Here is a 25,250-nt window from a genome sequence, read left to right as displayed (position 1 = left end):
TATATATATTACTACTGGGCTAAGTGAAAGGATTTAAATATAGAACGTGGATGCTCTAGTCCACCTATTCTTAACCATAGGGCCGCGGCCCAAGCGCCACCTGGAGGGCCGCAAAAAAGTTACATTTTTCACCTGTGGGCCGCGAGGGCCGCGGGACCAGACAAGTTATCAATTGAAGACACCAGAATGACCACTGTTATCCATGAGACAGTTACAATACACCATCCCACCACTAGTGGCAGTAATGCCTCAGTTAGTTGTTTAACAAGCGCTAATAAGCAGAAGAAGACACAGTCAACCGTAGCCTGTAGCAAAAGTTATGGAGAAATATTTAAAGCGGAAAAGGGGAGACCAAAGTTGTGCCAACCCGCCCCAAAAGTCAAGATTTTGCCGCAAATACAATCCTGACTTCATTAAAGCCTAAAGCCCCGGGTATACTTCAATTTCCGCGCTCGGGCGCATCTCGCGCGCAGTCGCGTCGGTTAGGTAAGAATCTAAATGTATTTTAGCTTTTCTCTCTAATGCTAACACATTATAAGTGATTCAGTTGGCCCAGTTTCCCAAACCATTCGTTCAGTTCTCAAAGCAAAGACACATTTCTCAAAACGTTTAACAATGACAACATTAGGTTAGGGTGACCAGACGTCCCCGTTTTCCGGGTACAGTCCCGGTTTTTGGTGCTCCGTCCCCGACTGGAGTTGTCCCTGGAAATGTCCCCGTTTTATATTTTTTTCAAAATAATCCGCAAATACATTGCAAAAAAGTCTGGCCAGCATACAGCATAGAGGTTTCTTAATAGTGCTGTTAAAATATACAGTATATATTTTTCTAAACATATCTCTATTAAAATATGTTAAACAGTTCAATGCCGCTTTTCTACAGTATCCATACACCGGCACGTACATCGCAGTTGTACAGAGCCACGCCTCCTGTCACTCGCTCAGAGCAGCAGCAGGCCTCGAGACTCGTTCGGTCCGGTTGAAGGGTTTTTGTTATGATATAACACCTGATATGACAGTTTAACACATTTGTCAGCTAAACATTCATTCAGTGTTTCCCATTAATGACCCTGTGCCGCCGGCGTTTCATAATGAACCGAAAATTTAAAACATAAATGGTCTCTACGTTGGATTTTGCCAACGAACTAAAATCGAAACCGTGATATGGCTTTGTGCCTTTATAAAACATACAAAATACAGTGATTAAGTATACAGTCTGTTTGTGCTGCGTGTTTTAAAGAGAAGAGGTCTTTTTCACAAGAATCGGAAATCACGTGACGCAGGGTAAAGTTAGTTCCGCTATGCGTCTACGGCTATTAGATTGATATGCTCTTTTCTCAAATATCGCTTCTTACCTTTTCTGTTTTGTCTGTTTTCCAAGTTGCTTTTGTATAATTTACAAAGAAATTATTTTCTACTTGTTTGTAGCTCATATGGCCACTCAAACCATTGCTCGAATTTACCGGCAGGTGGATTTATAGCACCAGCTGTCATAAGTAAAGGCTACGCAGCCACTCATTCAGCAATTTCCCCGATCGTATCACGTACGACGAACATTATTTATATAATTTATTCATTAAATAAAATAAAATAACTCCCAATATATAATGGGGGATATAAAGTCGTGAGATACATATTGTCGTGAGTTTAATACGTTTTAAAAATATATAGCATGTTAATCTCATATGGCATCACATCCCACATTCAAGCATGTTCCTGATCTATTAAAATGATTAAACTAAGACATAATTAATTTCCAACACTACACTGTACACATCTATTAGTCTTTGCATTAATGTTGCAACAGCACAATAATACTGTGCATAATACACACTTTATGATGATGACGACAGGAAAATATGAGTGACAGATGACTGAAGTGTTTATATCCAGAAATATCAGGGTGCGAGTGGTCCTGTTTCATGAATCAGAGGACCAGGCTTGCGTGATAAGGGAGCTGCCAATCATTTCCCCAGCACGTCGATAAAAATACTCTATACATCCCAATGTGCATACTATCCACCCTAAATAGCACTGAATATTACTAATGTCACATAGACTACTATAGTATGCGCACATTGAGACGCAGGCACTGTCTTTACAGCACATAGATCGCGATAATGCACAGCCGCGCCAAACAGACACAGAGAATATAACCAGTTTAACCGCCATTACTTCGAATTATTTATTAAATTTAGCTCTTAATGAGAGCTCTGTAGTCTCACCAATAATTCACCAAGAATGTTCAAACATTTTCATGACATTTAATTCGTAAAACGACTTTGATTCCCGAGCTGGTTCTGATCGAGGTTATCTATCACTGTAACCGGAAAATCTTTTACACTGCGTGGATCGTTCCGGAAGCCAAAAACCAGGAAGTGTGAAATTGGCCTAGTGAGCACATTTGCTCCACTACCAGCTGGCGATTTGGGAGAGAGGGCTGGCGCAAAATGCGGCATCGGCATCTCGCAGCGGCACTTCCGGCGGCATCTCCAGCGGCCAGTTACTTCTTCGGCAGCTGTCGCTAGAGCGGCATCGGCATCTAGAGCAGCCAGGGACTTTATTCGGCAGCACCTGCCGCTGGCCAATATAATTCAATGTTGTTTTTTGTTTTATTTTAAAAACTACATTTAATCAAAATAACATAATATACCAGAAGACTATCATTTGTAAGCATTTATCACAAATTTTGTTAATAACGTTCTGATGCTCCACTACATAAGAGAAAGTAAATCACATGCTTTGAAATGCACATGAATATAAACTGATATTTATACAGAAATTAATTTCTGATAGACTATGCTGCACAAAGCTGAAATTGCGGCATCTCGTAGCGGCATTTAAGGTGGCATCTCCAGCAGCCACGGATATTCTTCTAATTTTAAAAGGCTACATTGCAACAAAATAGCATTATATATCACAGGACTGTCATTTATCATTAATTTTTGTTAATATGTAGGCCTTTTCTGACGCTGCAGTTGCTATCAGAGCACGCTGAAATTACTGCGTGTGTATATGAGTCATTCTACAAAACGGATGCTATTTGGGTCCACAACGTTTGATCAGATGCATAAGGCACAAAAACTGTGCCAATTTTTTTTCAGAGCTTAAAGTTATTAATTCAAGTGTTCTTTTTAACATGATATATGATCAAATGTTTGTTTTTTTGAAGATTAGCATACTATTTTTAATCATTTTTCATTATTACATAGCCAATTTCACATGTCCGTGTTAACCAACATGACACTTGCATCTAAAATATCACCAAATAAGTTATATATTTTTTTCAAACATATACTATTTTCAGGATTATATGTGTGTCCCTGTTTACACAAAATATATTTATTCAGAATAAACCTTATTTTTTTGGTAAATATTTTATGATTTGTGCACGTCCCTCAGTTTGACTTACCACCCCGTCACACTAACTTGTTTTATCTATAAATAATGCTCTGTTCCTTTAAATGACATCACAAAGCCTAAGTGACATCATTTGAGCCTTATAGCCACCAAAAGAAGGCAACTATGCACATTTTTTTTATATTGTTTATTTGTTGCTTTTTCATGTTAGGCAGGGCCCGTCAAGCTTAAACTTACCACCCCGGTGGTGGTAAATTTCATCCCAAAATGTCCCCTGATAAAAATCATATTCTGGGGGGGTAAAACTTTTTTTTTTTTGGCAGGTTTCCTTTGGTAAAATTTACATTCCAAGGGCTAAATATCATGTTATTTGGGCTCGCTTCAACCCGTGGACATGAAAAACAACCCACGGCAACAGTGTAAAAGTAGCCTAGCCCAATTTCGCAGGAAAAATGCAGACTTGGCAACAATGTTTGGTTCATTAATTCACTCATTCACTCACTCACACACTTTTTACTCAATTTGAATGTCTCTCCTCCCCAGTTTTTACAGTTTAAAACCAGCAGATCATATAGAGAAACACTTCATTCATACCACCCCGTCACATCAGTTACCACCCCGTTACAATGAGGCCATTGAAAGGTCAAAAGGTCAATTTCAAGATTAAAAATCTAAAAATAAGAAATATATATGAAATTACAGACTTTCTACTGATGGTTTCCAAAAAAAAGGGACATTTTTCTATTATTAGGAAAACATTAGATTTTAAAAATCTGTTTCTTGTTTTACTATTCCAATGGACAAAGCTGAAATTGCGGCATCTGCAGCCATGGACTTTCTCTGGCAGCTGTCGCTGTTTGTGGCACCTGCCACTAATTTCGGTGTAATATTTTCACTTTAAAACTAGCTGCTATATACACAGGACTGTTATTACATTATATAGCTACCATAAGTCATATACACACGCAGTAATTTCAGCGTGCTCTGATAGCAACTGCAGCACCAGAAAAGGCTTACATAACAAAATTAATGATAAATGCTTACAAATGACACTCCTGTGATATATAATGCTATTTTGTTGCAATGTATCCTTTTAAAATTAGAAGAATATCTGTGGCTGCTGGAGATGCCACCTGAAATGCCGCTACGAGATGCTGCAATTTCAGCTTTGTGCAGCATAGTCTATCAGAAATTAATTTCTGTATTAACAAAATATCAGTTTATATTCATGTGCATTTCAAAGCAATGGATAACATTGTAGTTTTATTTTATCAAAGCATGTGATTTACTTTCTCTTATGTAGTGGAGCATCAGAACGTTATTAACAAAATGTGTGATAAATGCTTACAAATGATAGTCTTCTGGTATATTATGTTATTTTGATTAAATGTAGTTTTTAAAATAAAACAAAAAACAACATTGAATTATAATGGCCAGCGGCAGGTGCTGCCGAATAAAGTCCCTGGCTGCTCTAGATGCCGATGCCGCTCTAGCGACAGCTGCCGAAGAAGTAACTGGCCGCTGGAGATGCCGCTGGAAGTGCCGCTATGAGATGCCGATGCCACGGCCGCTGGAGATGCCGCTGTAGGGAGAGCTGCCGAAGAAGTCCCTGGCCGCTGGAGATGCCGCCGGAAGTGCCGCTGCGAGATGCCGATGCCGCATTTTGCGCCAGCCCCTGCTGGGATTTGGTGATCAAAATTAAAGCTCAAGGATTTATCTCAGAAATTGGTTACAAACTAGTATTTTAATTTCCCTATACGTTGTGTAAAGTAGCCTATCCAAAAAAAAAAAAAAAAAACATAAATAAAAAATACAAAAAATACACAGTGTATTTGTTACAATAGCCTATATGGATATTACTGTCATATGAATAATTATATAGGCCTTAAACATTATTATATTATTTTATTGTAATAATTGTTTGGCATCCTAAAACACCTAAAACGATGTAGACTTTATATCACAGCTAAAAAGATGTTTGAGCCCTCTTTAATGTCCAGGTACAAGTCAATGTTGTTTCTTTGTTCAATTTGCATACTGTACATGGGTTGAAGCTCTTAATTTTTAGCTTCCAAAGTGCACCAGATTGATGCATTTAACCTTAAAATGTACAAAATTTTCTTATGGGGGTGCATGCCCCCGGACCCCCTTGGTATAAACAGTATAAACAGCTCGTGAAAATTAAAATAATAAATGTTGCAAATATTATTTGTGCTATTTATCTCACATTATATTTTGTAATGTGATTTTTCAAAATAGTATAATAGTTTTTTGTCGTTGGGCCTACAGGCTAGTTATTTTGGTGAATTATTAAAACCAGACCAAAAATCCTAATAATAAAATTAAATCATAATATTTATTAATGTAAAATGTGAAACCCACAACAATAAATAAAAAAAAATAAAAAATGTACTGTCCCCGTTTTTTAAATTAACAGGTAATAACAAATTAGATTTTGGTGGTATTTTGACCCCTCACATAGGAAATGTCCCCGGTTTCTCATTTCAGAAATCTGTTCACCTTACCTTAGGTAGCAAAACTGATGGCACACACCAGTCAAAATCTGAGAGAGAGCTGAATGAATAATTTACAGGTGTTTTAAACTTACACAGTACCAGTACTTTAGATGAGGGAAATTTAACTATGTACAGTAAACTGTCGCACGCTGTACACCCTCAAACTTGAAAAAAAGTCTGAAATTTTCAGAAGTCTGAATGTGCGAATATAAAACCAACTTTACCGAAGTCCATTTGTTATAGGCCTACTGTATTGTGGTGCATACCAAGTTCATACATATCTACTGCCAGATCAATTTACAATAGTAAAATGAAAAAAAAAAATCATTGCTGTATTTTACTGCATCTGTAAATGTATTTTTGTATAGTGTAGTAGACAATGAGCTGCAAAATAATTCCTGAATCCCAGTAAGCGGTATTTTTGTTACAGTGTTACATTAATTGTTCCCATTCAGTCGGTCACGTTCGACGTACGTCGGACAGACCGACGAATAGGAATCTCGCTAGAGAGGCCAATCTACTTCGAGTGTAACTAAATGAGCCAATGCACATTGGCATGCAATCATATGCATCAGCTGCTCGCCTCGCAGCGCGGGTATATAATGAGCAGCAGGTGCGTTGCATCTTCAGCTTTTCGCTTCGGAGCCGAACGGTGTTTGTTCCTGTTCTCTGCAAGCGAGTGTCTGCTAGAAGACGAGTCAAGCTTTTTGGTTGAACTTCTCTTTTTTTCCGAGTGCGGGCGAACAGCACAGCAGCGGGGTCGACGTCTTCTCTTTTTCTGTTTCGTTTGCCGTTTTTGAGCAAATAGCTGTTTGACAGCGTCAGAAGGCTGTTCTCACGGCCGGTACGGTGCGCTTTTGAGCGCTGAAAAGCCGTTTTTACGGTTGGTAAGAGTGAGCGCCTTCAAAGAGAGAGAAAGCACATGACAGGTTGCACACAATCCCTGTCTGTGTTGCGGTGGCCGTTCCCCTGCGTGCTTCAGCACTTCTAAAAGAGTAAAGTCCCTGAAAGAGCTTACACAAGTAGATTCGCGTCTTTTTAAAGACGACATCCTACTTGTGTTTCTGGATGCGATCGTTCCTGTCCTCACTGACGGCCACGATCACCGTTTCGCATGTCTGGGCGCGTGCTGAAATGATGTTCGTGGGTGTTCATGTTTTCATATGAGAACATGATCACGTCGACACGCCGGTCGTGACTCTTCTTTCTCCGGGAAGCTTGAGTCCCCTCTGTTGTTGGCCAGCTGCCGCTTGTGTGTAAAAGCACAGCCGCGGCTCTGCCCGACACTCTGGGAGACCGCGGAGATCAGCGAGAGCAAACCTCTCGCTCCTCTGCATGTCGTGTGCCGTCGAGCTGCCGGGCTGCAGCGCGGGTTGTCACGGCAACCCAGCGCTCGCTCGGCGCTCTAGATGCGCGGTTCCCTTGCGTAATCTCCATTGTAGCGCCCTCTCTGGTGCACCAGAAGAGGTCTACTTTGCTGATATGGCTTGGGTGACATGAGGTTGAGGGGTTCCTTCGGGGAACCAACCCCCTAGGGCCCCTCCCTCTCTAGCGCATTGCAAGCTGTGCAGTTTCTGGATTGGATTGCTGGTCCTTTTCATAGGGGAACCTAGCATTTCATTCAGAGCTCCAGCTGAGGGACAGATGTCGATTGCAGCATCGGAGAGAGTGCTGTTATGCTCTGGAAATGAGGGTGACGCTGCCCACTGTAATGGTGTGTGCTTATGCTGACTCAGATTCAGAGTTTACAGCCATGCTTTCCTGGGTCTTCCAGATGTGCATGGAAAACTTGGCAGTATGGGGGTATATTGGTGCCATAAATATGGAATGCCAAAGGTGCCAATCTGCATAAGTTTTTCCTCTCTCACTACCCTCTTGGATGGGGTGGCTGTACACAGACCACACCCACCCTGCATGTGAGGCCAAGGCACTCTTTTTGCATGAGGGTAGTTCTGTGCTGGGGTTGAGCTGCGCTTGTTGACTAACCGTGATCAAAGTCACGGCGCAGGCCCTCAGCCAGACGATGTCCACCTCCGTGGTCCAGAAGTGCCCCCTGGCTTACCTTGTGAGGTGTGAGAGGTTGTCAAGCTAAATGCTTTCTCAATGCTCCCATCTTACGAGGTGGCCTTTCGGTGACACTGTCGAGGACTGAGCCCAGCGGTTCTCCTCAGTTAGTAGCGGATAGGGGAGCTTCCCATGACAAACCATTGAGTTCCTCTTGGGCCGCCCCTCAGTCTGCTCGTCGCCAAGGGTGTCGTCCCCTGCAAGAAACTCCGGCCCAGCAGGCTCTGCTGTATCCATTGCGGGGAGATGACGCCTCCCGTCTCTGCAGCTGTTTAACTGGTTGGTGAGAATCACCCCTGAGACGGGCGACCCAGAGATGGGTGGGGCTGCTCTTCCACCCCTGGAGGAGGGCCAGGTGGTAAATCCTTTATTGGGTTTGTTTCTGTTCCGCCACTGACCCAAGAGGCAGCGGTACCCAAATTTTAAAGAGCAGTTCCTCCATTTCCAGGTCTGAAGAGGGTTTGGAGAGCAGTGGGAGGAGAAAAACCTCACCACTCTCATCCCCCTCTTCTGTCGCCAGCGGACAGCAGCGAGCAGCGGGCAGCCAAAGCCTCGACTGCTCCCTCTGTCCATCCGTGGAGCCAGGTAAGTGTTGCCTAGCACACTGTGACGCCGCTTCGGGCCGCCTCACAAAGAGAGCCCCCCGAGCCGCGTCCCTGTGTTCCACCTCGCTGCCCTGCTGCGGGTACACCGGTGGTCCCTTTGGTCCTGCTTGTACGGTCTCTGCGAGCCGGGTTAGCACTCCCCAGTCCGTCTCGCTGGCTCCTTCGGACCATCAGGGTCGGCTTTGCGATTCAGTTCGCCCGACTTCCCCCCCCCCCAAGTTCAGGGACGTCCTCTTCACTACAGTGAAAGATGCCGATGCCCCTGTCCTGCGTGCGGAGATCGCAGTCCTACTGGCGAAGGACGCGATAGAGCCGGTCCCTCCAGCCGATTTGAGGTCGGGGTTCTACAGCCCCTACTTCATTGTACCCAAGAAAAGCGGCGGGTTACGACCGATCTTGGACCTGCGAGTTTTGAATCGGAGCCTCCACAAGCTACCATTCAAAATGCTCACGCAGAAACGCATTTTCGAGTGCATCCGTCCCCGAGATTGGTTTGCAGCGATTGACCTGAAGGACGCGTACTTCCATGTTTCAATTCTTCCGCGACACAGGCCATTCCTGAGATTCGCGTTCGAAGGTCGAGCATATCAGTACAGAGTCCTACCCTTCGGGCTGGCCCTGTCTCCCCGCGTCTTCACGAAAGTCGTGGAGGGAGCCCTTGTTCCCATGAGAGAACAGGGTGTTCGCATTCTCAACTATCTCGACGACTGGCTCATTCTAGCACAGTCCCGGGATCAGTTGTGCAAACACAGGGATTTGGTGCTCAGACACCTCAGCCAGTTGGGGCTTCAGGTCAACTGGGAAAAGAGCAAACTCGCCCCGGTGCAGAGGATCTCTTTTCTCGGTATGGAGTTGGATTCGGTCGAGCAGATAGCACGCCTCACAGAGGAACGTGCTCAGTCAGTGTTGAACTGCCTGAATACATTCAATGGCAGGACAGCGGTCCCACTGAAGTTCTTTCAGAGGCTCCTGGGGCATATGGCGGCTGCTGCGGCTGTAACACCGCTCGGTCTGCTTCATATGAGACCGCTTCAGCACTGGCTTCACGGCCGAGTCCCGAGATGGGCGTGGCAGCGCGGCACATTCCGGGTGCCAATCACTCAGGAGTGCCGCCGAACCTTCAGTCCGTGGTCGGACCCCTTGTTTCTTCGGGCAGGAGTGCCCCTAGAACAGGTGTCCCGGCATGCTGTGGTGTTCACAGATGCTTCTGCCACCGGCTGGGGTGCCACGTAATACGGGCATGCAGTCTCAGGGGTTTGGACGGGACCCCATCTGCATTGGCACATCAATTGCCTCGAGTTGCTGGCAGTACGCCTTGCTCTGAGCCGCCTCAAAGGCCTGCTTCAGGGCAAGCATGTACTGGTCCGTATGGACAACACTGCGACCGTTGCGTACATCAACCGTCAAGGTGGTCTACGCTCCCGTCGCATGTCACAACTCGCCCGCCATCTCCTCCTGTGGAGTCGGAAGCATCTGAGGTCGCTTCGCGCCATTCATGTCTCCGGTGTGCTCAACCGTGTGGCCGACGAGCTATCACGAGCTGCGCTGCCAGGAGAGTGGCGACTCCACCCCCAGGTGGTTCAGCTGATCTGGAGAGAATTCGGAGAGGCTCAGGTAGACCTGTTTGCCTCACCAGAAACCTCCCACTGCCAGTTGTTTTACTCTCTGACCGAGGGGACACTCGGGACAGATGCACTGGCTCACAGCTGGCCCCGGGGCCTGCGCAAATATGCGTTTCCCCCAGTGAGCCTACTTGCACAGATCCTGTGCAAAGTCAGGGAGGACGAGGAGCAGGTCTTGTTAGTTGCGCCTTACTGGCCCAACCGGACCTGGTTCCCAGAACTCTCACTCCTCGCGACAGCCCCTCCCTGGCCCATCCCTCTGAGGAAAGACCTTCTTTCTCAGAGACGGGGCACTCTTTGGCACCCACGTCCAGACCTCTGGAAACTCCATGTCTGGTCCCTTGGACGGGATGCGGAGGTTCTAGGTGACTTACCCCCTGAGGTACTTAACACCATCACTTCGGCACGTGCACTGTCTACGAGACGTGCTTACGCCTCCAAAGTGGAACCTGTTCGTCAAGTGGTGCTCTTCTCGCCGGGAAGACCCCCGAAGATGCTCGATCAGAGTCGTGCTTTCCTTCTTGCAGTAGGGTTGGAGCGTAGGCTGTCCCCCTCCACCCTCAAAGTCCATACTGCTGCTATATCCGCTTACCACGACCACTTAGATGGCAAATCTGTTGGTCAGCACGACCTGGTCATCAGGTTCCTTAGGGGGCGAGACGGTTAAATCCTTCTCGTCCCCTCTCCATACCCTCTTGGGACCTCACTCTGGTGCTGAGAGCACTTCAGATTGCTCCCTTTGAGCCTTTGCTGTCAGCAGACTTAAAGATTCTGTCTATGAAGACTTTGCTGCTGGTGGCATTGGCCTCCATCAAGAGGGTAGGGGACCTGCAGTCATTTTCGGTCGACGAATCGTGCCTGGAGTTCGGGCCGGGTGATAGCCACGTGGTACTAAGACCCCGGCCTGGCTATGTGCCCAAGGTTCCTACCACTCCCTTCAGGGACCAGGTGGTGAGCCTGCAAGCGCTGCCCTCGGAGGAGGCAGACCCAGCCCTGGCTTTACTCTGTCCAGTCCGCGCTTTGCGACTGTACATAGACAGAACCTAAAGCCTCAGGACCTCAGACCAGCTCTTGTCTGTTATGGAGGCCAGCAGAAGGGAAAGGCTGTCTCCAAGCAGGGGATGGCCCACTGGATAGTGGATGCCATCGCCCTGGCTTACCAAGCTCAGGGTGTGCCTTGCCCGCTCAGGTTGCATGCTCACTCCACGAGAGGTGTCGCATCCTCCTGGGCGCTGGCTCGTGGCGCCTCGCTGACAGACATTTGTAGAGCTGCGGGCTGGGCGACACCTAACACGTTCGCTAGATACTATAGCCTTCGTGTCGAGCCGGTCTCCTCCCATGTTCTCGCCACAGGTCAGAGGCACGGAGAGGCCCCGGCTTAGTGTCGGCTTGCTGCGCTACATGCGCTTCTTTTCTCCAGAGAGTCCCTACAAGGCAGACCCTGTCGAGTCCTCCGATATCCCTTCGGCAGCCGACGTGGCGGAGCGTCTGGCGCCAGGCCTATACTCCGTTGTATCCTTGAGAACCGGGTTTAGGCTGGGTTCCATATGTGTGACCCTACGGGGATCCCATATGGTTGGTTCCACGGTTGCTCCTAAACGAAGCCCGTGTCTTTCCCTCTGGGAGAACCTACCCTTCATCGGGTTGGAGTCACCCCAGCTCTTCCATATGTAGCACAGCCCTATAGGGTTAGTCCATATGTACTTCTCCACATAACTCCTTCGGGGAAGGATGTGGCTTCCGCAGCGTTCCTTTCCCAGCGAAGGGTACGCTTTCCCAGCGTTATCCAATAGTCTCACTGAATGGGTTTTGGGGAACAGCAGTGATCGACTCTCTCTGTGTTAGCCCTGTCCCACCATCCTCAGGCAAGGGGGTTCAGGTGGCTTACAACAGAGCGCTGGAAGGGGGCAGCTCCTGTGGCGCTTTGGTAGGGATTCCTATTCGTCGGTCTGTCCGACGTACGTCGAACGTGACCGACTGAATGGGAACGTCTCGGTTACAAAGGTAACCCTCGTTCCCTGAAGGAGGGAACGGAGACGTACGTCCCGTCGCCACAGTCGCTGTACCCCGCTGATGCTGCCGCCTATCCGGTTCGGCTCCTCAGCGAAAACCTGAAGATGCAACGCACCTGCTGCTCATTATATACCCGCGCTGCGAGGCGAGCAGCTGATGCATATGATTGCATGCCAATGTGCATTGGCTCGTTTAGTTACACTCGAAGTAGATTGGCCTCTCTAGCGAGATTCCTATTCGTCGGTCTGTCCGACGTACGTCTCCGTTCCCTCCTTCAGCGAACGAGGGTTACCTTTGTAACCGAGACGATCTCACTAGTGTTCACTGGGCAGTGCAGTAGTGTGTATTTGTTAAGTTTTGTGTGTCATCTGAGGCCAAAGTTTGATTTTGTCAGACAAGAATAAGTTTTTGACTAAAACATTTTATTTTGACCTGGAAGTTTGAGGTTTGTACAAGCTGGTGCATAGTTTTAAGATTGTGTTTATAGTTTTTCATTTCAACTAGATTAAAAGTTTGAAAGACAAATTTATGCTGGCTTGTCATAAAGCCAACTTAAAGTCTTGTTTAAAAAAACGTAAAAACTGGTTGGTTAGGCCAGAATATAGACGTTCTGGGCGATCGCTAAAGGGTTGCTAGGTGGTTGCTAGGAGATTCTGGGTGGTTGCTAGGCTCTTGCTGCAATTGCTGGGGTGTTGCTAGAGTTTGTAGTTGATAGGGTGTTCTGGGTGAACACACACAGACATTCCCACCTCTGTTAACAACAGAAACTCAAAAATTGTTTGCAAAAAACTTGTTTTTGTTCTTTAACTTGCACTAAAACATGTGATTTATGCCATCGAAGTAGCCTGTGTAATATTAATAAAACTGCTCATCTCCTTTAGTGATACAAGGTCAGACTCATTTTAAATCTGTTGATGTTTTTCATATAGTGCCTTTACTTGGTGCCATGATGGATATTGAAATCTTGTTATTTATTTTGGTAATGCAATGTTTGTGAACACAATTGTGTATGTCAGGCCATAAATCTCCAAAATCTATGCATGGGCGCTTACTTAGGTGTTGTCACCCCTCATAGACCTCATGCCACCCCTTTGCCACCCTATAAATAATTTTCTAGATCCGCCCCTGTACAGAGATGGATTGATGATTATATGTGCATAAATATCCATGAATGTCCAGTCTGTGCTGACCTGAAATCTGTGAACCTGATAAAGATTAAATCATAAGATTATTTTCTTAGCATCCATTTTTATGTGTTTTTGTTTATCTGCCATTATTTTTCTATGGCCACTACTGTACATGATTAATCTTGAATCTGTTTGGTTGTTGATTATTTTCATAATCTATTTCATCAAGTAGTTGTTGTAGCTCTAGTTAATTTAAGTTTGTTTTGATCATCAGAAATAATTTAAGAAAAGGTGTGTTGCTGAGGCTTCGACAAAACCTGATGATCTGTTATCTAGCGTGTTTTGAAGATTTACATGATCAGTGTCATTCATTTTATTTATTTATTTATTTATTTTACACGTGTTTAGTCTTCTTACTTGGTGTAGGGTCTGACATATTTATTATTATCACATCATGTCTTGTTTGTTTTGTCAGAACTACCAGAAAGCATCTGGAAGGTGAAGACAGAGAGATCCAGTGATCCAGAACCTGCAGAAAGAAACATCAGGGTTCCTACGAGTCATGGAATTTCTGGAATATCATGGAATTTTAAAAGGTCTGTTCCAGTCATTGAAAGTCTGGATTTGGATAATTTGGCTTAAAGTGGGAACCCTGAAAATCATGATACTGAAGAACAAAGAGGTTGGTGTTTATTCTTCATTCATTCATTCATGAATTGTGCTCCGAATCCTCCTGAAGCAGTGATTTGAAATCGGCCATCACTATATAAGTTGTTATTTTTGTTTTTTTGGTGCACTAAAAATATTCCTGTTTCTTTATAATATTGATATTGAACCACTGTACTCACATGAACTGATTTAAATATGATTTAAGTACCTTGTCATTGCTCCCTATGCAGGCCTCACTGAGCCATCAGATTTCAACAAAAATATCTTAATTTGTGTTCTGACGATTCACGAAAGTCTTACGGGTGTAGAACGACACAGTAATTAATGACAGGATTGTCATTTTTGGGTGAACTAACCCTTTAAACAGAAAGCTGCAAACTCACAGAATTAAAAAAAAAAATAACTTTTTGTTTTACTGACTTTAATAAATAATAGTTCACCCCACACATGACTGACACATGAATGAGATTACTGTCTGTCAACATTATTAACAGTTTCACTCTTGGTATCCAGCATCATATATACATGTCAAAGAGTTTGTTCTAGTCAGTTTGATGTTCATTCAGTTTGATGATCTTCATGAAGTCAAAACAATGATATTGAACTTTGAACAACACAAATTCTTTACTAAATAAACTAAAAATGATTACTCATTTCACCACAGCTTTACACAACCAGCAGAAAGAGAGCAGGCGGAATAAAGATAAGCGATCTGTAACGGTTTCACTGTTGCTGTCCATTTGTCACAACTTAATTTAGCAATTTCTAGTATTGCATTAGTATTGCGTCCTTCTCGTGAGCATTTGATAAGTTTTGACTTCTCAGTGTGAGTTGAATCTCTTTTTATGGTCCATTTTACCTGTAAAATTAAACCTACTACTTAATAATTATGCACACCAGAATATAATGCGTTTTTATTTTGTTTTACTTATAAATTATTAAATACAAAATTAATAGTAGTTATTAAGATTAATGTGGTTTGAAATTGGTAAAATGTGCTTGAAAAAATATCAACTTTCATAATTATTGTTTATGCACTGTAATACAGATGAACAAATGATAAAGTTGGGTTGCTGAATATACGATCCCTTTCTTCAATAGTACTCTTTGTAAATGATATGATTATAGATCGTAACCTAGATGTTTCCTCAATTAAACACACCTGATTCAGATCATCAGCTCATTATAGCGACTTCAAGACCTGAAATGGGTGTGTGAGACGAAGGACACTTGCAAAATGTGCACTGTTGAGGGGCCTCCAGGAACGTGGTTGGGAACCACTGCTTTATGTAACACTATCTAGTGTAAGTGATGAGTCCCATTTGACATTTGTGCTTGCTACTGTATACAGGCCATCAGGACACCATACAGACTTTATCAAAGAATTTGCTGATTTCTTTTGGAGTTAGTACTGGCTGCAGATAAAGGTGTAATTGTTGGTGATTTTAATATCCATGTAGATAATGAAAAACATGCACTGGGATTGCCATTTTCAGACATTATAAGCTCTATTGGAGTTAGACAACACGTGTCAGGACCAGTGATGGGAATAACAGTGTTATAAATAAACAGCGTTACTAATGGCGTTACTTTTTTCAGTAACGAGTAATCAAACAAATTATTTTTTCTGTCGTTACAACACCGTTACCTTTTTCTCTGGTGTGTGTTGCGGTTAGTCATACACAAATTTAATTTTAAACTGATAATAAGGTACAATGATCTGTGTGTGTCTGTGAGCATGTGGTCGGACAACACGTTCTCATTCCCAACTCGTCACATATGGACGCTTGGTCAGGACCCCTTGGCGTCACATATTAACGCACTGGGTACCCCCTTGGCGTCATTTTTCAACGAGCAGGGCAGTCCGATAGACTTCTATGGAACGCTGAACCCGAGCCTGCGGCGTTGAAATTTGACGTCTTGGGTAAACACACCGCAGCCCGTTGACTGCTGTGGATGGATCGAGACTACAATAAATAAGAATAGATAGGAATAGGCTACAATAAATGATCTATGCCGAGTGTGGTCAAATGGCGGCCCCCATATCATCTTTATCTGGCCACCCAACTGTTTTTTAATGTTAAGAAATCCCTCGCAGTCTGATATTAAAGTGCCCTCTGAGAAAAAGGGGGAGCGTTCACAGAAAATGAACAACGGTGAGTTTAACAACGGTCATCGTGTGTGCGACAGCATTCAGCGGTGAGTTTAACAACGCTCCACTGCAGCTAAAGCATCATTCAGAGGTGAGTTTAACCAAAACAACGCTCAACTGCAGGTAGAACAGCATTCAGAGGTGAGTTTAACAACGCTCCACGGTGCGTGTAGTAAGAAGTTTAAGCGTTTTCTGGTCACAGGGTAAGTGACTAATTAGGGTGCATGCTGGATAATGTATTTTTATAGGACTCTGGTATTGATAAATAAATATGTATATATGCTTGTGTTCGATTAATCAATGTCTTGTTTATTTATTTATTTATTAAAAATCCTCAAAATTAATAACGCTGACGTCATTGTATGGCGCGATCGCGATCCCAAGGTCCATTGCGATTTTCCACTCGGTAAGTAGAAAAGTTAATTAATAGAGATCGAGACTATTCTTAAATTCACACACTAAAAACTGTAGAATCAGGTCAAGTTGTGTTTAGAACTTTTAGAAGTGTAAGGCAGCAATTTATTAGGACGGTTAATGATAGAAAACTTTTTTTATATATATATAAATTACTTGCTGCACCAAATGTGCAGTAGGCTAGCAAAGTTAGCTAATTAAATTCAAGTTAATTTTTTTCGCATATAATCATGAAGGTGCAATCATGGGGAATACAAGATTTTCAGTACTGATGTGTTTACCTATTTTACATACTCAGACTGCCACTTTAGCCAACATTATAAATGGTCCGGTAAAAAACAGGGTTGCCAGATTAGTTTGTTTTCCAGCCCAGTAATTGTTTAAAATCCACAAATAATCTGACAATAAACGCCTAAATATTATCTATAATAAACAGTAGAAACAAAATCATAACAACAACATTATTGTGTCTCAGCACAATTTCTCACTATGAAATAAAACCATGTGTATAATTAATGTAATAATAAATTATGTTGTCATAAGTTATTAATTGATTCATGTACTTTTTACAGTGAGTTCTGCTGTTTTGTTTGGAACTATTTTTGTTGGCGAAATAGAGAAAAACTTACATTATTAACAATTTTTGTGTTAAATGTATTTAACAGTATTAACTTTTTGCTTATTCAACTGTATAAAATCAATTTTACGTACACTCAAGCCCAATCTGGCAACACAGGTGAAGAGAATACTGATGTAAAATGTTCAATTCTGTTTTTTTGTTTGTCTGTTTGTTTTTTCTTTTTCATCATTAGGTCCCTCAAATTTGCCAGCAAAAATTATCTTTATTCTAACACTCCACCACATACACACACACACACACACAAATAAATAACAAAGGCACTTTTAAGAGCCACGTCCATCTTGTTAACCTGTACCCATCACCTGTACTCTCTTCAGCTCTCTCTCTCTGTCTCTCTTTGTCCCCCCCCCCTGTTTTATTTGTCCATCTCTTTGTTGTGAGTCTTTCTGTCTGTTTGTTTTTCTGCCCATCACTATAACCATGAGTGATTCAGAAATCCAAGAAAATCTAATGGTCTTGGATAACTTGGTTGATCATCAAGAACTGAAGGATGAGCTCCAAAGTCTTGATGACTTTCTTGGTGAGCTGCAAGAAGAGGAGGAGGCAGCAGCACCAGCAAAGATGCCTGAGCCAAGGCAACCAAGGGTGCACTGGAGAAAAAGAGACGTGCATGGAAATATTGTCTATGCAAGGCCAAGATCAAGCAGGCATCAGTCAAAAAAGGGTCAGTATTGTTTTTCATTAAAGATTTTTTGAGAAATCACATTGTTTAGGGACTTAATATTGTAATAAAGGAATTAAGGAAATGAAGGAATACATGTTTAGTTGATATGTCAGGGAAACAATCAAACCAGAACCAGTCATTTGATTTTTTACATAAAAAGTAGATTTATTAAAGATGTCACTAGTCTTAAGTGAAAGTGAAAAATTAAGTGAAAGAGGCACATTTATGTTACTATTAAATATTTTTGTAAAGCAGTATGAACTACAAAATTAGCACATAAAAAAAATGTTTATTTGTGGGCTGTTATGACATTTTAGGAAATCTTGTCAATATTATGGTTATGCAGTAAAATGTGCCTGCCTGGTTACCATCATAGTAAATCGCTTGCAAGGTGTTGGTCTTGGGAAGGCTGTGTTTGAAACGACGCATTCTTCTGAGTGTGTTGTCAATGGCCAGCCAGCTTGTTTTATTTTAATCTGCTTCTATATAAGCATTCCTATATGCTGTTATCATCTATAAGACACCTTATAGGCAGCTAAACGAGAGTAATTGGACTGTCCACATTAGGGTTTGGGAAATAAAAAAACTCTCCAGCTGTATGTTAAAGGGATAGTTCACCCAGAATTAAAAATTTTGTCGTCATTTATTCACCCTCAGGTTCCAAACCTGTATTCATTTATTTGTTCTGCTGAACACAAAAGAAGATATTTTGATGAATATGGGTAACCAAACAGTTGTGGGACACCGCTGACTTCCTTAGTATGGAGAAATAAATACTATGGAAGTGAGTGGGGTCCACCAACTGTTTGGTTACATTCTTCAAAATATCTTCCTTTGTGTTCAGCAGAACAAATAAATGAATACAGGTTTGGAACTCTTTAAGGGTGAGTAAATGATGAAAGAATTTAAATTTTTGGGTGAACTATCCCTTTAAACAGTGAGCTTGTGCCATTTCAGGCTGGTAATTTCAGTTGTAAATTTGAATGATATATGTAAATGTTGATTTGTGTTGTTTTAATCCTCTACAGCTGATCACATTCAGAACATTGATCCTCCCTTCAATGCTCCTGACACTAACTGTGAGGTGGCCTTTGCTCCAGAGACTGTTGGTTTGTACTTCATTGTACACCATTTTCATTGTTTCCATTTATATCTGACAGTGGGTTAGAATGTAAATAAATGTTTGTATTTTAAAATTTGCTATTGTTTCTAAAAACTCCATACTATTTTAACAGAGTGTTTTCTACAAGATCTCCAGCACTCACTGAGCGATTCCTCAGGTGATGAGGCATCACCTCTTGGAACCCCAAGAGATCCTCTTCTGGCATCCTCGAACTGGAGCATACGTCAGAGTCTCTTTTCAGAGAGGTGGAGGGCAGAGAGACCCCGTCTGGTAAACACGGCTGCAGCAAAAGAAAGTGTGGCAACACACATCTGCCAACAGTGTAGGAGCAGTCCAGCAGTTATCCGGTGTTGTGACTGTCGACCACGCCCCTTCTTCTGTGCTGAATGTGACATCAGCATGCACACCAGACATGTCCTCCACAATAGAGATGCCATGACTGCTGGATTCTTCCAGCCATTGCCTCCAACAACTGTTGTGGTGGATAAGGCTCTTTCCCAATGTGGTAAGTTTTGGCTTGTGTTTGTACAACATATCCCATTTTCAGAATAGTTAAGCTCATAAGTTTTATTATTTAAATGATCCCTTTTTTCTCTTTTTGTTTGATCTTGAATTTATGTAGATACTCTGTGTCAGTCGGCTTTTTGAGCATATCTTGTGTTCTTTTTCAGCAATGTGCTTCAATAACATTGATCCATTACAATCTTATATTACTCAGTCAATACAAATTATGTTAATTCACATGTACTGTATGATCTTTTTCAGTGCGGCTTGTACCTGTGGAAATGCCTGAAAAAATCTGTGGTTGTTCACCAGAGTCATTGAGGGTCAGTCCAGGAAAGACTGTTGCTGTGGTCACAATGAATGGTAAGAATGTAAAGAACTTTATTTTGTCCTGTTTGAGAAGCATCTTATGAAGTATACAAAGTAATGTATAAATTGTATTAAGAACCCAAACCCTGATTGACCCAGCAAAGAATTGCATTACAGTGGATGTGTTTTTGATTTTTCCAGGACGATATGATCTAAGCATGCCCGAGTTATTTTGTGAGGCATGCCAAGCCACTTGGACTGCTGTAGTGGCCGACCTAAACGGCAGTGACTACTGGCCGGCAACCCTTCAGTTTGCCACAATGTATGCTACCGATATATTTTTCTCATTTGAGGAAATGAAGATGGTGGCACCAGGACTGTCCTGCCAAGCATTTTTAAGAATGCTGGATCAGCGAACTGTTCGCTTTGGTCGTGTGAGTATTGAATTTATTAATCCTGCAGTATTGTTAATGTATTTGAATTGTGGGCTGAAAACCTGTTTGATGCTAATGTATTTGTTGTATATTATTAGCTGTTGGTTTCTTTATTTTTAATAGACTGGCAAGATCTCTGCAGACAGTTTTCAGAAGAGTTTTTTGAGTGGGAGGCCGTACGATTTGAGGTGGACAGTATATGCAAGGAAGAGCCCTTCATCTGCCCTGCATGCACCCCAAATATGCTCGCCGTTTCCGTAGATGGAAACCGCAAGCACTACCGTTTTAAGAATGCTGCTAGGTACTTCAAACTGTGTGTCACAGTGTTCTTACATATTATTAAGAAAACATGGCTCTTTATTATGCACAAAGTAATCTTAAATTTTAAGTTATAGAGTTGTCAAAAGTACTGACGTATAAAAATTATTAAAAATTATAAAAATGTGACTAATGCTTTTAGCGCTGATCATTAAAGCCATTCTCAGACATACCCAATGAGTGTGTGAACACAATGGCCAATCAGAGGTGTTTACGAATCCGCTCAACAGTGCTCAAAGCATTACATTTTTTAAATTTCAGACTGGTACTGAAGTTGGTACTTATGACAACTCTAAGAAGTTATCATAAATTGTTCTGTACCTTTGTTGTTGTTTTTTTGTTTGTTTTTTTTAGATCTGAGGAACAGGCCATCTTTGAAGGCATCTTTATAGCCAAGGATGAAGATGTTACGAGATTTGTGGACCACATTCACAGCACAACCAAACATGTAAAAGTGTATATGATGATAAATAAAACTACAATACTACAGTAACCTCTTACTGAAGAGTTTGTTTAGAAGAGTCTTGTTTTCATTGACCATTATCCATATTGTAGGTCGGTGGGAGAGGTGTTTGTGGAGGCGAGTGGTCAGCAGCCAGAGAGACCTCCCAAAGATCTGCCAGCAAGGTAGACGAAGAGGGATTGGAGCTTGCGGTTTGTCGGCACGGAGTGCTGCTCTGTGCTTTAAATATGTACAGGGGTGAAATTTTTGCCTATCCCCTGTACCTTCAAGAAAAGCTGGCCAGTAGGCAAGTCACTTTTTTTTGTATGGATGTGACCTGCAAATATTGGCCCTACCTGCAAAGAGTTGCAAAAAGCTGCCCAGAGCTCCAGCACCTCCTGAACATGAGGCCATTCCTTTCGGTATTTCATGCCAAAGCACATGATTTTAAATGCGAGGTAAGAAAACGTTACTATGTGACAGAACCACATTATCTTAAACCAAACATCTGCAAACATCTGGTTCTTTGTTTATTTATGTTTTCTTACTCAGGTGAAATGGAGTGGGGCGTATCAGGATGGGGCTGGACTAACACTAGGGGAGGAGGTGGAACAGTGCAATGCCTTCCTCTCTAGGATTGCAGTGACGACAAAACATATGTCAAAAGCAGGTAAGATGACCACATACTGCTCTAGTTACATAATGACATAATAACATCATATTTTATACATTATATGGTAACATCATATTTTCTGTGTTTGCAGGACGCACAGACATGCTGACTCTCATGGCCATGCGCTGGAATCAGCAAAAGTTCAGAAATTTGGAAATTTCACTGTCTCGCCGATATCAGAAGGTAATGACATCAGTAGAATTTGTTTTAGATGGTCAGTATTGTGTGTTTGCAGTGTATGAAGCTGTGCATTGAACATTTGGTTCTTGTTTCTTGGTTCTGTGATTGCTTGTCATTGTAGGCCAGTCACAGAGAGCCAATTGGAAGACTGGGTCAGTGATGTAAAGGAGTGGGCAGACGGTGAGGAAATGATTACTGTTAAACCTCAAGTTCAGAATACTCAAAACATTTAAGTAAACTCATTTTTAAAGTTCAGAATCACCGACATCCATTCACTCCCACAGTTCTCAGCCTCACCCCACTCATCATAGTGTTAATTACAAACAGCTCATTTACATAAATATCACTTTCAGATCTTGGTTAAATGTTTGATAGCAAATAACACATGCTAATATAACTATCAAAGAGACTGTCATTATATGTATATAATCAAACAACATACAGTACATGTGGTTTAAAATGTTTAGCAGCCAATCCTCAACCAAAACACATGCTCTACTCTTCAACACAGTGGTATAACCCTACAAAACTAACATAACAGAACCTCCTGTAAATCACAACATCAAACAATATTAAAGAATAACCTATGATAATCTGCAAAAACACACAAAATAACACTTAATTTTAACATTTATTTATAATGTCTGACACAAAGCATGCTGGGAATTAGAAATCTGCTGCAATTAAACTAAATCATATTATGTTATGCTTACTAAAATGAAATTTTGAGTTCACAAAACTTTTTTCCTAATAAATACATAGAACTTCCATTATTATTTGAGTGAAACAAACTCATTTCATTTAATTAATTTCACTGTTTGGTTTTACAGTGCACAAATAATTGTAATTGTTACTTTTATTTTAATTTAAACTGCAAACTACCTATTTCTTCTCAGCAGCAACAGTAACAACCACAAATGATGCTGATGGCTTGGCCAGCAGAATTGAGGTCCTGGTAGCAAGTATCAAGAGACGTTCCCAGCGTCTCTATAAAGACACCGATGGGAACAAAGGTCGTGCCAGAATCCGCCGCAAGATCAGGGAGGAGAAGGGGATCCTGACATCTGTTGTGGAGAAATACAACAGAATGGTTCCAAGCACAGAAAGTCTTTGCATGGAAACCATTCTGTCTGGTGAGACAGCTTGGCCATGGCAGCTACCACACAATGGTGTGTACACTAGTCTGTTGACTGCTTCTGACAAATCTGATACATACATTATGACACATAACCCTCAATGCTTCAATTGTCATTCTGTGACTTTTTCTGTGATTCTTTAAAGGTTGATGTTTGATACAAATGACTTAAGTCTTTCTCATAAATGCATTCCAGACTCTGTCGATCTAAGGACAAAAAGAAGAGCGTTTGACATCATCATGTCAGTAAGAAGACTTGAGGAAGAGCTGAAGATTCTTGTGGCAGAGATGGACCACCACTGGAAATCTCTTTCAACTCGTGCTGATAACCTCAGAGAGCTGTCCCGCATGTTTGCCAGTGAGACAATGAGAAGTATGTATTTGTAAGAAATGGCATAAACATTAGGGTTGCTCTGACCTTAGATTTCCCTGCGCTCCATCACAACTATCGGAATATTTTTATTATACAGTTAGTAAGAGTGATCTGTTAACTAAAATCTACTAAAGTACATATTCCCATAACTACATATAGGACATGTCCTCTCTAATCATTGAAGTAAGTAGCCTAGTAATGAAAACATTTTATTTAACGATAAGTGGCTTTTAGCTCTATAAGTCGTTACACTTGGCCTGAATCTCACTCCAACTGGTAGCTGAAAGTAGAGAATGTTGCTTTCTTGTCCTTGATGCCCTCGCAATGCTCAAACTTTGAATTTCCTTCATGACATTTACTATCTAGTGAACATGAGGACCAGCCGTGTAATCCATAATATCTGTTCGTGACTGTCTGATTGTTACCAAGTCCTGTGGCTTTGTTTGGTTGTGTTGTATGCAGGAAAAACTATGGTTATTCTGACTGACTAACATTTCGTTGACTGTTTGGGGCAGCCCTAATAAATATACACAACAATGATGTCTGTTTATAAAGTTTCTAAGGCATGCTTAATGTTATTTTGTTCCTCTTTTAAGATTCACCATGTGGCCTAAGTGAAGAGGGTTTGAAAGGTCTGCAGAGCATCATCCTCAGAAAGCAACATAAAGTCAGAGAAATGAAGGTGCAAGCAAGAGACTGTTACCTGCAAGTTTTGTCTGGAGAAGGCAACATCAACTTTTTGTACAGTGCTTCAGCTGATGAGTACGACAGTGACTGTGAAATGTCTGATGACGGACTGTAATCCACAAGACTGTGACACCTTTCATCGTTCTGGACAATGACCTTAACTCTGGATATTAAGAATGTAATAAAATCTGCTTTTCATCACCTTTATAAATGGAACCAAAAGTGTTGCCTCTTCTTTCACATACATAGAAATGTGTGCTTGCATGCCTATAGAACTAGTCTGTGGTGGAAATTAAGTGCATTAATTAAAGAGATTTGAGGTATGAGTTGTTTCTTCTCATCCAACTTTTTACTTATACATTTTACTTATAAATTCTGAGAGAAAAAAAATGCATTTGACAGCACATGGAGAGCTTATAAAATGACATTTTGTTGCAAAAGAAACTTCTCAACAGTACAATTAGTTGATTGGCAGAAAATTAATTTTAATAATTTTCATGCAAAAACATTTAATGGTTCCAGCATGTATTGTTTTATTTGAGGTTTGAACTGTTCACAGCTTTTATCAATGTATCTTTTTGGGTTGTGTGTAATTGTGTCTGATTTTCTCATTTTCATACTTTATCACAAACCAAACTCTTCATTTGTCAAGAAATAAATAGCAGATTAATTTATGAAAATAATTTTTAGTGTAGGTTGTGTACAAAATAATTAATAATCTTGCATGAGTAATAATAATTTAAGGTTATATGATTCACAGGGGAAAATGAAATGTTAGAACTTCAGCTCGTGGCTGTGAAAGTGTAGTTTACTTTAACGGTAAGGTGTTACATAACAACTGAAACCTTTTTAGAGACATAAAGAGCAAATTATGAGGAAGAAAACCATTATGATAAGGAGGAATCATTATTTCCCAGTATAATATTACATCCGCTTATGTGTCATCTAATAAAAGTATTGGAGTCAACTGATTTGATTCTGTGGTGCTCAAAACATTTCACCACTTGTGTAGCTTCATCAGCTGTGACCTGATAAACAGCATGATGATAGCAATTTTGAAGTCCCTTTTTATTTCTATTGAATCCAGTTTGTCTTTATGCTATTTTATAGTCTACAATAAAATGTTTTACATGGTGTATTGTATAATAAATTGTTAATTGTTTTGAAAATAAAAATGCACTATACCATCATATGAGTTTGTTTAATTTCATGATGTAAAAAATAAAA

General features: G+C 41.6%; 1 protein-coding gene across 1 annotated transcript; it reads left to right on the top strand.

Moving 5' to 3' along the window:
- Positions 1-291: 291 nt before the first annotated feature.
- LOC137005665 (uncharacterized) lies at positions 292-24,138 on the top strand. Its single transcript, XM_067366460.1, has 15 exons — positions 292-486; positions 13,782-17,845; positions 18,874-18,954; positions 19,081-19,473; positions 19,734-19,835; positions 19,983-20,215; positions 20,339-20,391; positions 20,888-20,981; positions 21,089-21,187; positions 21,528-21,645; positions 21,740-21,831; positions 21,950-21,980; positions 22,725-22,961; positions 23,160-23,336; positions 23,933-24,138. Exons 2-15 carry the CDS (start codon positions 17,602-17,604, stop codon positions 24,136-24,138), a joined length of 2,160 nt encoding a protein of 719 aa, XP_067222561.1. The 5' UTR covers positions 292-486; positions 13,782-17,601.
- The last annotated feature ends 1,112 nt before the right edge of the window (positions 24,139-25,250 follow it).

Source organism: Chanodichthys erythropterus, chromosome 3 (genome assembly GCF_024489055.1).
Source record: "Chanodichthys erythropterus isolate Z2021 chromosome 3, ASM2448905v1, whole genome shotgun sequence".
In the NCBI taxonomy this organism is placed as follows: domain Eukaryota; kingdom Metazoa; phylum Chordata; class Actinopteri; order Cypriniformes; family Xenocyprididae; genus Chanodichthys; species Chanodichthys erythropterus.
This window is presented reverse-complemented; position numbering and strand designations above follow the sequence as displayed.